The sequence below is a fragment of the Lathyrus oleraceus genome, chromosome 5 (assembly GCF_024323335.1).
Source record: "Lathyrus oleraceus cultivar Zhongwan6 chromosome 5, CAAS_Psat_ZW6_1.0, whole genome shotgun sequence".
Lineage (NCBI taxonomy): Eukaryota > Viridiplantae > Streptophyta > Magnoliopsida > Fabales > Fabaceae > Lathyrus > Lathyrus oleraceus.
The window spans coordinates 100,080,219-100,096,947 of record NC_066583.1 but is presented as its reverse complement, the minus strand read 5'-3'; the positions used below and the strand labels follow the sequence as shown (position 1 = coordinate 100,096,947).

The window sequence follows — 16,729 nt, the reverse complement described above, 5'->3', positions numbered from 1 at the left end:
TTATGAATACTTTATCTAAACGGATGAATAAAACAATTGCAGAAAAAGGTAAAAGCGTGATTTCTCATTCTAACTCCTAAAGTTATTTTAGGGTGAGCTAATAATAATTGTATTTGATTTGATCAATTTTTCTCCATCAAGACCTTTAAATAGAGATGTACTATAATAAGTACGGTTTGAAAGGAAAACCTCTTACGGTCACTTAAGAGTCTTTGGGCGAAAGGCATTTGCCCATATTCCAAAATATGAAAGAGTGAAGCTTTATGTTAAGTTAAAAGACTCATATACAGTGGTCCACTAAGAGATAAACTTGGATTTCGACTATGAAATATGGTTTGAAACAAATTCTAAGATAATGGTATAGAAAGTTTGATCTATAAACATAAGTTAACAAAGAAGTCAACTTACTACCGTGTGTTTTTGAAGAATTATGAAAATGATATCATACTTTTGTTTTATGTTGATAATATGATGATTGTTGGAAGAAAAAAAAAGATAGATGAACTTAAGAAAGGTTTAAGCAAATATTTTGCTAAAAAAGATCTGGGTGTCGTGAAGAAGATTCTATAATATTATTAGAGATCATCTTAGAATGTTGTGGATGTCATAAGAAACGGTCTGAATTAGACCAGATATTATATGTTGTTAGAATTATGAGTATAGTCCTATCAAACACATGACAAGAGCAATGAAATATTCTACTCCCTATCAAATGAGAGGAAGAATCAAAAAGTGCTTGTGTTTTGGCATTGGAAATGCATTGCTCAGCAGGTATGCAGATTTATTTTAGTGGGGTTGTTTTCATGGCAATCAAAATTTTAGAAGTGTGTTGCATTGTCAAATCAAATTGAATCAAATATAAGTATTAGTTTGATTTTTAAAACTACTTTCACAAATTCAATTTATTTTTCAAAAACATATTTATGTTTGGATCGATTTGGTTAACAGTTTGCACTAAAAATCAGTTTTTGTTTCGACCAATTTTAAAATCAAATTTCCCTCAAACTTGTTTCAACTAAAAATTTTCCTCAAACTTGTTTCGACTAAAACTCAGTTTTCAATCCAACAACTTCTTAACCGTTTTTGAAATCAATAACTATTCGTCGACGACAAATACTTGAATTTCGACAGACATTTCCTAAAATTACATAGCTCAACAAAGCTGAATTGAATTAATAAGTAACAATTATGAAACATTAATGCTAAAAAAATGTAAAATAAGTTTCAAATTTCAATATGCAAAGTCAAAATTGAGTAATTGCATAATATGTATTCATTGTAAACATGTTGTGAATTGTGACAACCAAAACACCATCCATGTAGCTGAGAACTTCATGTTTCAATTAAATTTGTAATTAACTAAAGTTAATGTGACCATCTAAATCAAATGGGTGATTCCGAAATTAACAAAATAACACAATTAGTGTCCTGTAGATAAAGAAAAAGGAAGAGAGGAATATAAAAAAGAATGGTTGGTTCTAACCAAGTAAATTAGTTCTGAAAATTATTATCTTATCTAAAGCATTTATACTGACCGCAAATTAGTTCTGAAAATCTTAAACATGTGTCCTTCATTATCCCTCACACGAGAATAAATATGAGAAAAATAGTAACGTGAAAGTTTGAGAAAGATAAAAATATAATTGCAGTTTTGACGGAAAATTCTATATAAAAGTAAACAAGACAATTATTAAAAACATTAATGGGAACTCCTACGAGATATTTCAACTCACTAAAATATGGGGTCAGCCTGTGACCCTGAATACACAAGTTGAGTTCCATGGACTGAAGTGGAACCCACAAAAACACCGAATAAATTACTATCTGCACATATTAATCCGGTAGTGATTATTTAGCATCGCCAGTCTTCTGCGCTAAGATCCTACTGGGGCAACTCCTTGAGCCTTTGCAGCAGCAGAAGCTGCAGCTGCAGCGGCCGCGGCAGCCGCAGCAGCTGCTGGATTGGGCCGTGAATTTCCCTGAGCTTCAACTACGCGTGACTGCGGTTGTTGCTTCTGGGATTTGACCTTTGCAAGTAATTCATTTATCTGACTTCCTGTAAGTGTCTCCTGCTCCAGAAGAGCATTTGCAAGTGCGTGAAGCTCCTTTTCGTGGGTGGTTAGGATAGTTTTTGCATTGTTGTAAGCTCTTTCCAGTAAGTTCTTCACTTCTTTCTCAATAAGCAGCCTAGTTTCTGAGCTCATACTTCTCCCATTATCATAGTAATTGTGAGTGACAGGACCAACTTCAGTACTCATGCCATATTTTGTAACCATTTCCCTGGCCAAAGAAGTTGCCTGTGAAAGATCTGAGGAGGCACCAGAAGTAACTTCACTTTCTCCAAATATTAGCTCTTCGGCAACCCGGCCTCCCATACAAACATCAAGCCTAGCAAGCATCTGTTTACGAGAGTGACTAGTCTGATCCTTGTCCGGCAGTTGAGAAACCATGCCAAGAGCCATCCCGCGAGGAACTATAGTTGCCTTGTGAACAGGAAGCGCACCATCAGTGTGAACTGCTACCAAGGCATGGCCACCCTCATGAAAAGCAGTAGTCTTTCTTGACTCCTCAGATATAACAGCTGACTTACGTTCACTTCCCATCATGATCTTGTCCCGTGCAAACTCTAAATCATGCATGCTCACGGCTTTGGAGCCATTCATTGCAGCCCTGAGGGCAGCAACATTAACCAAATTTGCAAGGTCAGCACCAGAGAAACCAGGTGTACACCGAGCAATGATCATCAGATCAACATCATCCGCTTTCAGAACCTGCATCGTATTGGTAAAGAATCACACAAGCACACCCGTTAGAAGTTGCCTTCTAAGTTCTAAGTAGTCCATATTTGACGCAGCCTTACTATATTTCACAATTGTCCCCATAAGTAAATTTAAAAAAACTCAATAAAAATGGACATAATTGAAAAAGTATCACAGATTGTCATGGCTTAAGGAAATCATACTACACAATTTTTTGCACCAATATAGTGCACGGCTGCACACACTGCACATATGCCTCAAAATTCTTAAGACATGTGAGATTCCAGAAGAGCAAAAGCATACCTTTGACATGTGAGATTCCATAATCTGTCGCCGTCCTTCTACATCTGGATTGGGAACAACGACATGGCGATCAAAACGCCCAGGTCTCACCAGAGCCTTATCGAGTGACTCAGGAAAATTAGTAGCACCAATTACAATTATGCCTTCGTTTTGTTTGAATCCATCTAACTCAACAAGCATTTGATTTAAAGTCATCTTCATGTACATTTGGTCCTTTGGATTTCGACTTCCGCCAATAGCATCAATCTCATCAATAAAGATTATACAAGGCGACCTCTTTTTCGCAGCAGTAAAAAGATCTCTCACCCTTCGTGCACCAACACCAACAAACATCTCTTCAAATTCACTTCCACTGCATGAGAAGAAAGGAACCCCAGCCTCTCCAGCAATGGCTCTTGCCAACATTGTTTTTCCAGTGCCAGGCGGGCCAACAAGCAAAACACCTTTTGGGAGTTTGCCACCAAGACGAGTAAAGCGCTGTGCCAACGGAAAAGAGTTATCTAAATACAGTACAGAATAGTACAGGCTAGAATGTGACCAAGAAAAAAGTATATATAATATCACTCAAAAAGAAAATGAGATGTGATATCAAGAGAGTCACACAAAATTTAAGTTCTACATAGAGCACTGACAATTTTAAGCATTATGTTAAACATCTCACGCGAACTTTTTGTCAAATTCTAATGATAAAAATATTGGCCACCAATGTAAACAGCAGGAACTGAACCAGATGAGAAACAGAGAATAAGTGTCTGCTGAAGTAAATCTCAAACCCACTATTTCAGTTTGTTCCACGACATACTATGTCAAGTAGCCGGTTAAAACACCAGCAGGAACTGCATATAATAGTGTTAGAAAAACAGAGAATAATTTTCCAATGACAACTACAATTAGGCAGATCCTCAAGGGTCTGCACGCCTTCCAGCCAAAGGCACTTGATTCTCTACCTAATAGTGCTACTTATGGCAAACCGCAGATTATGTTATAAACATGGTAAATGGCATTGCAACCAATGGCAAAAGCATGTAAGATAGAATAAGTAAATGCACACAAATTTGGACAAAAATGCAACAGAAGAAAAAGACTAAGTAACATGCTAGAACTGGTAGAAAATTATAGGGCAGAAAAAAATGCAAACCAACTAAACATAAGAATGAAAGAGGATAAAAACAGAATTGATTTCGAAGATGATTACCATACAGAATTAGGAAAAGAGAGAAAATGACAGCATAAAAAAGAAAAAAGAGAACAGAAAGAATTAATGTAAAAAAGATATAAACAAGAACTAAAAGAAAAGAGAGCAGGAATACATAAGGTGAAACAAACAAGTATATAATTAATTAGCATACTACGAGGGAAGAAAGCGACAGCAGCATCATTTGAGAGTTTGGTAGAGTTAATTTCAGGGTTGAGTTTTAACCACTGGGGCCTGGGTTTCTAGGTCAGGATATGTGACCCAATCCCCTTCTCTCTTTTTTTTATCCACAGCCACCGCTTGGGGTGAACAAATGGTCGGGAACCAGTCGAATCCAGCTAAAAATTCCTAACCCAAAGCAAACCATGGAACGAATTTAGCATCCATTTCCATCCAATGAAGTGAATGGGTAAGGAGGGTAGTGGTTTGGACAGAGTGCAGGTTTGACGGGTGGGTAGCATTATCAGTTTACGATATAAAAGGAAGAGGAAAAATAAAGCAGTACAAGTTTGAAGGTTAAAAAGGAGGTTGTCTCAAGTGGCTATATGACTGTGCACCAATTGCTTGAAGTCCCAGTTTGTTGCGGTGGTGCTATTTTCTAGCTGAAAGAGTATAAAAAAACATGGCTTAACAATGAAGAGTCGAGGAGGAAGATGATGCTCGTGACAGTGGTTGATGAATGACGACTTGAAGTGCATGGAAGGTGGATAGTTGGACTGGAGTTCTGTTTGAAAATGGAAGATTCTTCAAAATCAAAGATCATCGAAATGATAAATTTATAAGAGTATCTATTTTTGTTACTAATTCCCAACTCCCAAAATGAATGGGTTACAGGCTGTATTTTTCAACTACAGTGAAACACTTTTCGTATATTTTCTAATTTGTAATGCTTGACACAGTACACCGACTGTGTTTCTGCCATGACAAACGATCCACCTGTTAAGATAGTTTTTTTACTCTGTTTTCACGGTTATTGGGCTGTGTCCTATTTTTGTCCAGTTCAAGCCACCACCAACCTCTCATATTTATTGGCAACAAGCTATATTTCTGCTAACTAACTCAGTTTGACTAATCTAACAGTCACACACCAACAGCTACCACACTATATTAGGCATATTTCAATATTGAGTTAGAATATTGAAAGTTACAAACCAAGTAATTAATGAAAAATGACCAGGAAGCACATCAAAAACTTAAGGCAAAGAGTATATTCAATTTGTTGAGAAATTATTATCCAGAGCAATAGAACTGATTTCTCAGCAAATTTTACTATTTACCGCTTGTATTAAAATGGCATATTTCTCATCGACAAAAGCATTAGCACTATTTCATAACATTGCATCAACATCTTCACGCCCCAAAGAACAACAAATTTCATGTGGCGTCATATAAAAGTAACCAACAAGATTGAAATAGCTTAGGACACATCTCAATCAAATAACTATTTCATGCTCAAGTGCGAGAAACGCATGCAAGAGAGAACATGGATTTGTGCCAGAAAACTCTACCTTAGGATCTCTTAGATAATGAACAATTTCTTCAAGTTCAGCCTTTGCCTCATCCACACCTTTCACATCGCTAAATTTAGTACTTGTCTCCACACTGGGCTGCACTTCTTCATTCATACCAAGACCTAAAAAAATGAAAAGTATTATAGAAAAAATAGAGAATGTGCCCATCAAATTCAGATTGAACATTGAATTAAACTGAGAGGTTTGTAAGTTACAATGACACAGCAATACCTTTACTAATTCCTTTATCCTCAATGAGAGCTCCTACACCAGAAATCAAGAGGAAGGCCACGGCAACAGATCTAATTGTACGCCATAGCTGTTCCTTGAAATTTCCACCTTCTGATGCAGCAACCATATGAATAGGAGCAGTTGCAGTTCCAAGAATTCCATCTTTTGTAGTTTTACCCACATTTCTAAGAGCAGCAAGGCCACCTATACTACTTTCTTCCTCTCTCACGGAATTGGAAATACCTGAAAATTTAGATACCACGGGTTATAACATGTAGTCTGTAAAATATGCAAAAGAAAGGAATGTTCAAATAGCTGATTGAAAAGAATAAGAATAACAAATTTCGACAAATGCACAATAGTAATGCCAACTTTTGAATTCTGCAGACCCCAACATAGATCTATATAAGATTTTGGATTCCGTCCATCCATCATTTATTTATCCCATCCATGAAAAGCAAGTTTTATGAAATTATCCTTGTTGCTATCACTATATGAAAGGTGAAAAGAGGTACCATGATTGCGACTGAAGGTTTGCAGCATTAGAACAAAGACAAAAGTATGACTCTCTTGTTCATAATGACTAATAGAGTAGGATATTAATCAAACATCATAATTCCCAACAAAAGGTTATGATCAATGCTACAATGGCTTGTTGCCATTGGGCAATAAGCAAATGAAACAACTTTACCATATACACAATGACTTTCACTGGTTTTGGGGGAAAACAAGATCTAGGACCAAAACATATATCAATTAGTTTACTATTGCTCCATAAGTCCCTTACTATATTAGTACTCATTGAAAAAAAATTGTCCATCAATAAAATTCTCATTTTAAATTACTAGATGCATTTTTTAAACATAACCCTAATTAATATTTACTAATATGAAAATTCAATATTGAATTCAATAAGTACTCATTGGAAAAAAATTGTCCATATATAAAATTCTCATTTTAAATTACTAGATGCATTTTTTAAACATAACCCTAATTAATACACTAATATGAAAAGTCAATATTGAATACGTATATACTCAAAGAACAGTTGGAATATGAAAAGTCAATATTATACCAAAAGGACAATTTAGTAATACTCCCGCATAACATGGACGCAATAACTAGACTACCAATTTTTCTTAATATATGTGAAATTTGTATTGGGGCTTGTTATTAGGGACGGAGGGAGTATTTCAAAAAAATATTGATGTCATAATTTTATCCAAAAATTTGTGCTAACATGATTCCCTCAAAATATAAATCACCAGAAAGTTAGCAGCAAATGAGAGAAGAAAGTTAAGTAGTAATATTCAAATCATTAAAAAGATGATTGCCAAGTGAATTTTTTTAGCAATGTTTAACTTCAAATCATGACACTCAGCAAGTTTAGTTTGTATTTTGTGGCACAACCGTGATTAGACAGAGTAGCAATTAACTCAGCTTTCCAATCAAATTATAAACACTTCAAGCATTTGTTTGATTTATTGGTCGAGAGAAAATTAGAAACTTGCTAAAAAGTCCATTAAATCCCATTTTTAAACAACCAATTGAAATTAGAAATCATTTGAATACCGCAAGATTTCTTTTAAGTTGAAAACAGTCTTCATTGAATACCCCACAAGATTTCTGTACTCAATTTTAAAAGTCTAGAAAATAATAATTGAATAACGTTGACCTACTATAAATTAAACAAAAGTCTTGAATGAATGAATGAATACCACTAGACGTTTTCATTATAAAACTGTTTTAAAATCCTTCCAAGTCTTAATTGGATACACCCCTTTAATTCCCTGAACAAGGATAGAAGGCCCGCAAAATATTGGTCAAACAGAGAAAAGGCAAAGCATGGTCACATGATAACGCACTCAAGTGAAATGAGAACCAAAAAGTCACCTCTTCGCAAAGTCTTGAGTAATTCACTTTCATCCAGCCTATCAACTTTTACCAATGCTTTAACATATTCAGCAAGTGCCGACGAATTTGTATGCAGAGATGGCTGACTTTCAAATGCTCTAATCACGGATTCAGGATCATTTCTACGGTAAAGTTCTTTTAGATAAGAGGCTTCCTCGGCTTCAGATGAATCACGCAGTCGTCGGGCCAGATTTCCAAGATAGCTGGATCGGGATCTTTCCTGGGAGAAGAAAAGCCCATTCCCTACATAAATTTGAAAGTGAGTGCAACAAACAATAGCTAAAGCCGATAATACTTTCCTATTTACTTAAAACCCAATTGCAAACAGCAAGTATAACTAATTCAAATAATTATTTTAGCTAAACCACAAAGTGAGTCAATTCAGAAAAACAAGAGTGTCTGTAAACAAGAGAAACATAAACAGAAACTTATATTTTAGAAACATAAGATGAGGGAACAAAAGCTTCTTACTTGAACATCCATCAAACTTATTACGAGATAAATAGCTTCTACTCAATATATCTTTGACCTTTCCAAATTCTGATTGACGCCTATCAACCTGCAAAAATAAATCATATGACACATAAAAGTAATACGAGAAAAACCAAAACCTTTAGCACACTTTCAATTCAAAACAAAACAAGCCTAAACCTAAATGCTCAGATAGCCTGATTAGCATACATGTAATCTTAACCCTAAGCAATCTTATATATAGGGTACGTTTGAATTGGATTATTGAAACTTATCTACAGCTTATAACTTAAACAAAAACAATTATCTCCAGCTATAGAAATAATTTATACATATGCTAAAAACTGCAAATTAAATTGTTTATCCAAACTGCAAATTAGGGTTTCCCAAACGATAAGAAAGGGAAAATTGATTGTATGAATCGAAATTGATTGATTGAACAACTGACCTGTGTTATCAAACGCCTCCAAGCCATGTGACCTTAATAACAGGTTAAAAGAATCGAATCTGTTGCGATGAATCTGTGGAGCAGAGCAAAACGACTGGGATTAACGGCGTTTTGGATATGAAATGAAAGATCAAACGAATTATCTTCGTTCTCAGCACCGAAACAACATTGTTAGCGTTAACAGGTTAAACCTTGTGAAGCTTTTGTTCTTGTTTTCTGCACTCGCTCGCTCGTTCGGTTTCGCACTTTTCTTGTTTTCTTGCGAGATTGGTGTTTCAGTAAAACATGGTCAGAATTTAGAGACCTACGCGGAAATGGATTGTGTAAGGTATACATATTTTCAACTATTCTAGTCGTTGGATCAATCTCACCATTCACAAAATGCCACGTGTTTTTTATTCAAGAGAAATAATATATTTTAATTTAATTAAATAAATAAATAATTCTTTCCATATACAAGCACTAAACTTTATTTTTTTCTTTTTTGAAATTTTGACTTAATCGTAAAATCATGTGCATAGTTGTTATTGTAGGAGAATAGCCATCCAAGGCGCAGCGGAATTTAAAATTTTTCTCCATTAGTGATCCTTACGAATGAGCATGATCAGTGATAGAATCGTTACCTCTTGTGGCGATTCAAACCTTTGGTGCAGATCTCTGATAATGATTGAATCCTTTGAAGCAAATCCACGGGGCGATCACGAACGTTGAATGGCGATCACGAACGTTGAATGATGACAACGTCTCTACTCAGTCCACACGAACGGATTCCTTCAATCGCAGTGCTAGCGGTTTGTGAATGAAGGCTTTGAGTGAGGGAAAGAGAGATACGAAATTCCAACTCTTCAGTTGTGTTGTATTCCCTTACAAAGCTTCTGCACAAGAGCTCTATTTATAGAACCACTTGTGTGGGCTTCAAGCCAAAAAGCCCACTTAAGTGCATTTTGGCCTATATCTCATAATATGCCAAAATCACTTAAGTATTTGGTACCTTACCATATTTCGTATTCAGCTTAAGTACACCGTACCTTACGATGTTCCTTAATTATTCTATCTCTCATCAATCCGTCCTTTGTGTGTGACCCTATAGGTTTTCGCGACGCTGGCAATTATATTAAATCACGCATTTAACATAATAAACAGTGAGCGGTATCTAGCAACACATCACTGCTACCCAAGTCACGAAAATGTCATGTGATCTGACAAAACCTCCTGTGATAATAATTATGTGTATAATTACCCATTTGCCCTTATGTCTATATTGAACACAAGGTATATACCATGTCACCCTTGTCCAGTTCAATATTAGGCCCATAGACATTTATCCTGTTAAGCAGGATTGGCAAATTCCATCTAGGACACTCATGTCCCTCAGCATGCTTCGTGGAGTACCCATCAACTGTCTTTATGGTTATCCAGTTACGGACAACGTTGGATCAGCAATAAAGCACTCGACTCTACATCTAGGATCCATAGTGGTTTCAGGTCGAAGAGTGGTATACACTATTATCACCATGAGAATAACTTATGACACTTTGCATAACTTTCTATATAGTATTCTCATAGCGGGTCAATCCAGTATGAATATTACTCTTAATATTCATACCTATGTTTAAGACTTGATAACTCTTTATCCATGATCCATGAGACGTGATCATCAGTCTACAAACATAATAGTCTCCATGCTTTAATGTTATCCCATTTCATAATAAAGCTTGACTACGGACACTTTAAGAATAGTGTCCTTATGTTTAATGTGATCTCATGATTAAGTCATACTTGATACATTAAATGGACTATTTATTCCAGGGACTTTATTAAACAAACATAATAAAGAAAAATGCATTTTATTATTAATAAATAATTCGATACAAGTACCAAAAGTATTGGCCTCTAGGGCATACACCAACAATCTCCCACTAGCACTAGAGCCAATTAGACATATCCCTAATGCCCATAGATCTAGTATGGCCATCATGCTTCTGCTGCGCAAGAGGCTTTGTCAGTGGGTCAGCAATATTGTCGAGTGTAGGTACTCTACATATTTTCACATCTCCTCTATCTATTATCTCTCGAATGAGGTGATAACGCCTAAGTATGTGTTTGGATCGTTGGTGAGATCTAGGCTCCTTAGCTTGTGCGATAGCACCATTGTTATCACAATAGAGACCAATGGGATCCACAATGCTAGGAACTATGTCAAGTTCACTAACGAACTTTTTGATCCAAACAGCTTCCTTTGCTGCACTTGAGGCAGCAATATACTCGGCCTCGGTTGTAGAATCAGCAACTGTATCTTGCTTTGAACTTTTCCAGCTCACAGCGCCACCGTTTAAGCAAAACACATAACCAGATTGCGATCTAAAGTCATCCTTGTCTGTCTGGAAGCTAGCATCGGTGTAACCAATTACAGCCAATTCTTCCTGACCTCCATATATCAAGAATGAGTCCTTAGTCCTTCTCAAGTACTTAAGGATATTCTTAACAGCTACCCAATGGGCATCACCAGGATCAGATTGGTATTTACTCGTTGCACTTAAAGCATACGAGACATCTGGTCGAGTACATAACATGGCATACATGATAGATCCTATTGCAGATGCATATGGAATCTTATTCATGCGTTCCCTTTCTTCCTTAGTTGAAGGGGATTGTGTTTTTGATAGACACATGCCATGTTGCATAGGTATGAATCCTTTCTTGGAATCATGCATATTAAAGCGTCTCAACACTTTGTCTATGTATGTACTCTGACTTAGGCCAAGCAATTTTTGTGATCTATCTCTATAGATTCTGATTCCTAATATATAGGCTGCTTCACCTAGGTCCTTCATAGAAAAGCATTTCCCCAACCAAGTCTTTACTTGTTGCAGGGTAGGGACATCGTTTCCAATGAGTAATATGTCATCTACATATAATACCAGGAACACGATCATGCTCCCACTAACCTTCTTGTAGACACGAGGCTCATCTTCGTTCTTAATGAATCCATATTGTTTTACCGTTTCATCAAAACGAAGATTCCAGCTTCTGGAAGCTTGCTTCAATCCATAGATTGATCTTTGTAGCTTACATATCTTATGGGCTTCTTCTGGTATGTCAAATCCTTCAGGCTGTGTCATGTACACATCCTCAAGAAGATTCCCATTAAGGAAAGCAGTTTTGACATCCATTTGCCATATTTCATAATCATGATATGCAGCGATAGCAAGTAAAATTCGAATAGATTTAAGCATTGCAACTGGTGAAAAGGTTTCATCATAGTCAACACCATGAATTTGTTTATATCCTTTTGCAACCAGTCTTGCCTTATAGGTATGTACCTTACCATCCATGTCAGTCTTCTTTTTGAAGACCCACTTGCATCCTATAGGATTAACTCCTACAGGAGGCTCTACCAAGTTCCAAACTTGGTTCGTGTACATGGAATCTATTTCGGATTTCATGGCCTCTAGCCACTTCTCAGACTCAGGACCAGTTATGGCCTCTTGGTAGGTCACAGGCTCATCTTGATCCATGAGTAATACATCACCTTGATCTGTTATGAGATATCCATATCTTTCAGGTAGGTGACGTATCCTGCTTGACCTACGCTGGTCTTGTTCTACTTGAGCAGGTTGTTCTTCCACAACTACTTGTGTTTCCTGCTCTAATTCCTCCATAGGTGTATCAATGCTTTGCGATTCTTGAATTTCTTCAAGCTCTACTTTCCTCCCACTGGTTCCTTTGGAAATAAAATCCTTTTCTAGGAAAACTCCAGTTCGAGCGACAAACACTTTGCCCTCAGAAGGATTGTAGAAGTAATATCCTCTTGTTTCTTTAGGATACCCCATAAATAAGCATTGGTCAGATTTGGGCTCAAGCTTAGTTGAAATTTGTCGTTTCACATAAACTTCGCAACCCCAAATCTTCATGTAAGACATATGTGGTCTCTTACCACTCCATATCTCATATGGTGTTTTATCAACCTTTTTGGATGGAACACGGTTAAGTGTGTAAGCTGCTGTCAATAGCGCATGTCCCCAAAGGAGTTTGGAAGATCGGCGTGACTCATCATGGATCGGACCATGTCCAACAGGGTTCGATTTCTTCTCTCAGATACACCATTCCATTGGGGTGTTCCAGGAGGAGTAAGTTGGGATAGTATCCCACACTCTTTTAGATGGTCATCAAACTCTAGGCTTAAATACTCACCACCTCGATCTGATCGAAGAGTTTTAATATTTTTACCTAGTTGGTTTTGTACTTCATTCTTGAATTCCTTGAACTTTTCAAAGGACTCTGATTTGTGTTTCATTAAATACACATAACCATATCTACTGAAATCATCAGTAAATGTGATGAAGTATTGAAAACCTCCTCTGGCTGGTATGTTCAGTGGTCCGCATACATCAGTATGTATGAGGGCCAAAAGATCATTAGCTCTTTCACCTTGATCTGTGAATGGGGACTTTGTCATCTTTCCAATTAAACAAGATCTGCATGTCTCATATGATTCATAATCAAAAGAGTCCAAGAGTCCATCTTTATGGAGTTTGGAAATGCGTTTCTCATTTATGTGGCCTAACCGACAATGCCAAAGGTAAGTTGGATTTAACTCATTTGGTTTCATCCTTTTAGTATTAATGTTATAAATAGGCATTTCAAGATCAAGGACATATAGTCCATTGTTCATCTGTGCAGTAGCATAGAATATATCATTCAAATAAATTGAGCAACAATTATTCTTTATTATAAATGAAAAACCAAACTTGTCCAAACAAGAAACGGAAATAATATTCCTGCTAATTGCAGGTACATAATAACAGTTCTCTAACTGAATTATTAAACCACTAGGTAAAGTCAATCCATAAGTTCCTACGGCTAAAGCAGCAACCTTTGCTCCATTGCCAACTCGTAGGTCGACTTCACCTTTTGCCAATTTTCTACTCCTTTTTAGTCCCTGCACATTTGTACAAATGTGAGAACCACATCCAGTATCTAATACCCATGTCACAGAAGTAGATAAATTAATTTCAATAACAAAAATACCTGAAGTTGAAGTCTCTACTCCATTCTTCTTATCTTCCAGGTACTTTGGGCAGTTTCTCTTCCAGTGTCCGGTTTTACCGCAATGGAAGCAGGTGCCTGCTTTTGCTATGCCTCCACTAGGCTTCAAAGTAGCAACGGTGGGTTTGGGTTTGACAACTTCCTTGCCTTTCCCTTTATCACCCTGCTTGATGGGCCTTTTATTCTGTCTCTTTCCATTTCCGATCATCAGAATGGACTTCCCTTTTGACTTCAGATTCTGCTCAGCCGTTCTTAACATGGCTAGCAGCTCAGGAAGCGATTTGTCCATATCATTCATATTGAAATTTAGGACAAACTGACTGAATCTATCTGGCAACGATTGCAAGATCAAATCAGTCGCAAGTTCCTTTCCGAGGGGAAAACCCAGTCTGTCAAGGTTTTCCACATACCCAATCATCTTGAGTACATGGGGACCTATAGAGGCTCCCTCAGCTAACTTGCCTTGAAAAAGGGCTTTTGAAACTTCAAACCTCTCATGTCTTGCTTGCTCTTGATAGAGCAGCTTCAGGTGTTCGATCATATCGAATGCTGACATGTTCTCATGTTGCTTTTGCAATTCTGAGTTCATGGTAGCTAGCATGAGACAAGCAGTTTCATTGGCATCATCGACATGCTTCTTATAAGCATCTCTTTCTGCCTTAGGTGCAGAACTAGGAGGTTCCTCTTCAGGAACAGGTGTCTCCAAGACATACAGCTTTTTATCATGTTTGAGGATAATCCTCAGGTTTCGGTGCCAATCCAGAAAATTTGTCCCAGACAATTTTTCCTTGTCAAGGATCGATCGCAAAATGTTGTTAGAGGTGTTTGTTGTCATGGTAATCTACATAAGAAATAATGAAAATATAAGTATCATTGGCATATTTAATTAGGCCTTTAATTAAACATGCTCCCACTATTTTACTCAAAACAAATGACCCTCATCATCTGATTCGGAAAATCCCGTTGGAAGATTTTCTAGTGGGTTGAGATCCATATTTCACTTCGTTCTAAGTCCGCGTAGGCGGATTACACAAAACTAGGTTATTTAGGTAGGAACTCCTTCCAATTGTATCTCATACAACTCTCGAAAATTTCAATTGGGTGAATAACTCCTTATTCCAATCCATCATATGGATTATTCCCAACTCTTGCTTCTAAACATATATATAATCTTATTATAATTTGTTTAGTTAAGTTTGACCCATTGTTTTAACAGTTGGATATTACAATTATCCCATTGCACCTTACTAATATATAGATCATGCACCTCGCGTAGGCGAAACCTACATTATCCATTACTAGTCTTGATGAGTGTTAAAACTTGGAAAGCATAAACTTAATATTTAATTTGAGGGAATTGCAATTTTTCTGATCTCACCGGCTTGTTTATCATATAAACCGTCTCTCACATGCATCAACATACATTCACATGCATCAACATACATACAAACAAAAATGAAACAGTTATGGCCCCTAGCGCAATTGTTCTCCCAAGCCAATGAGAGAACCTAAGCTAACCTACAACGATCTAAGCTTCTCCAAGCAAGATCTTCAAGGTTGTCCTCCTTTGGCACTGACTTCTTTGCTTTCTTCATATCATTACATTACATGAAAGAAACTCGTTTTACATACGAGGGAGTGAGATGAGAAAAGAAGTTACATTTGGGAGATTAAGAGAGAGGCACGACACGCAGGTCGTATTTTAAAATCCAAAACAAAATAAAGGAAAACTAAGGCCATAACCGATCACCACAAGACAATAATAAACACTTTATTATTATTATTAATTCCTTTAATTAATAAAATCAAATTAAATTTCGACGACCGATCACACTACGCAGAGTTAGCGGGGGGTCCGCTGCCCGGTCAGTGGACGGTGGTTCCGCTGACCGTTCAGCGGACAGGGGTCAAGGGGGCAGCGCCCCTTGCGGGGTCGAAGGGGCAGCGCCCCTGCTCGAAAATTTTAATGAACAATTCATTTAAAATTGACGTCGTTTTTCGTATCAACACTTGATACTTCAAAACACTTTTTCTAGCCGAACGGGTGAATTTTTCCTTGCGTTAACCGGTTAACCATATGCGTTAACCGGTTAACACTGTTTGAAAACATTTAGAAAACTCTTTTCTGCCTTGCGTTAACCGGTTAACCAAATGCGTTAACCGGTTAACACTGTTTGAAAATCTCAAAAATTTTATTTCGCATTCCGTTAACCGGTTAACCATATGCGTTAACCGGTTAACACTGTTCCAAAAATTAAAAAAAAAAATTATTTCGTATTACGTTAACCGGTTAACCATACGCGTTAACCGGTTAACACTGTTCGGAAAAGTGTTTAGGACGCACAACTCTTGTGCAATCAAACCCCAATCGCATAACTCTCTAACAACACAACCCTTGTGTCATCACTAACCCTGATGCACCAATTTCAGACCGTCAAACACATCTCGATTGTTAATTCAGTATGATTGATCAACATGTCATTGCTTCACCATACTAATGTCGGATCAAGAAGCAAATGACCATTGATCGCTCAAAGGAAAACAATCATCGAGGGTTTGAATGAATGAAACAAGAACACTATATCATATATAATGTATTTTGCATCAGGATTACATATATCACATATATGTAACTTGATCGATCTCAATTTAACCTTTGATTCATTCTGTCTTTAATCATATTATTACAGAACAAAAACAGTTATCAGATTCATGGTTTCGTAAGTGGCTCTGATACCACTGTAGGAGAATAGCCATCCAAGGCGCAGCGGAATTTAAAATTTTTCTCTATTAGTGATCCTTACGAATGAGCATGATCAGTGATAGAATCGTTACCTCTTGTGGCGAT

At 36.9% G+C, this 16,729-nt stretch overlaps 1 protein-coding gene across 2 annotated transcripts; it reads right to left on the bottom strand.

Annotated features, from left to right (window-relative positions):
* Positions 1-1,610: 1,610 nt before the first annotated feature.
* Positions 1,611-9,153, bottom strand: LOC127087926 (ATP-dependent zinc metalloprotease FTSH 4, mitochondrial). Of its 2 annotated transcripts, XM_051028845.1 has the most exons (8): positions 9,024-9,152; positions 8,833-8,905; positions 8,385-8,472; positions 7,893-8,156; positions 6,000-6,242; positions 5,766-5,890; positions 3,063-3,539; positions 1,611-2,771 (listed from the first exon to the last, which is right to left on the bottom strand). In XM_051028845.1, the coding sequence occupies exons 2-8, from the start codon at positions 8,857-8,859 to the stop codon at positions 1,875-1,877; spliced, it is 2,121 nt and encodes a 706-aa protein (XP_050884802.1). In that variant the 5' UTR covers positions 8,860-8,905; positions 9,024-9,152; the 3' UTR covers positions 1,611-1,874. The 2 variants fall into 2 exon arrangements, with proteins under 2 accessions (XP_050884802.1, XP_050884801.1); XM_051028844.1 differs by having other exon boundaries at positions 8,833-9,153.
* Between the last annotated feature and the right edge of the window lie 7,576 nt (positions 9,154-16,729).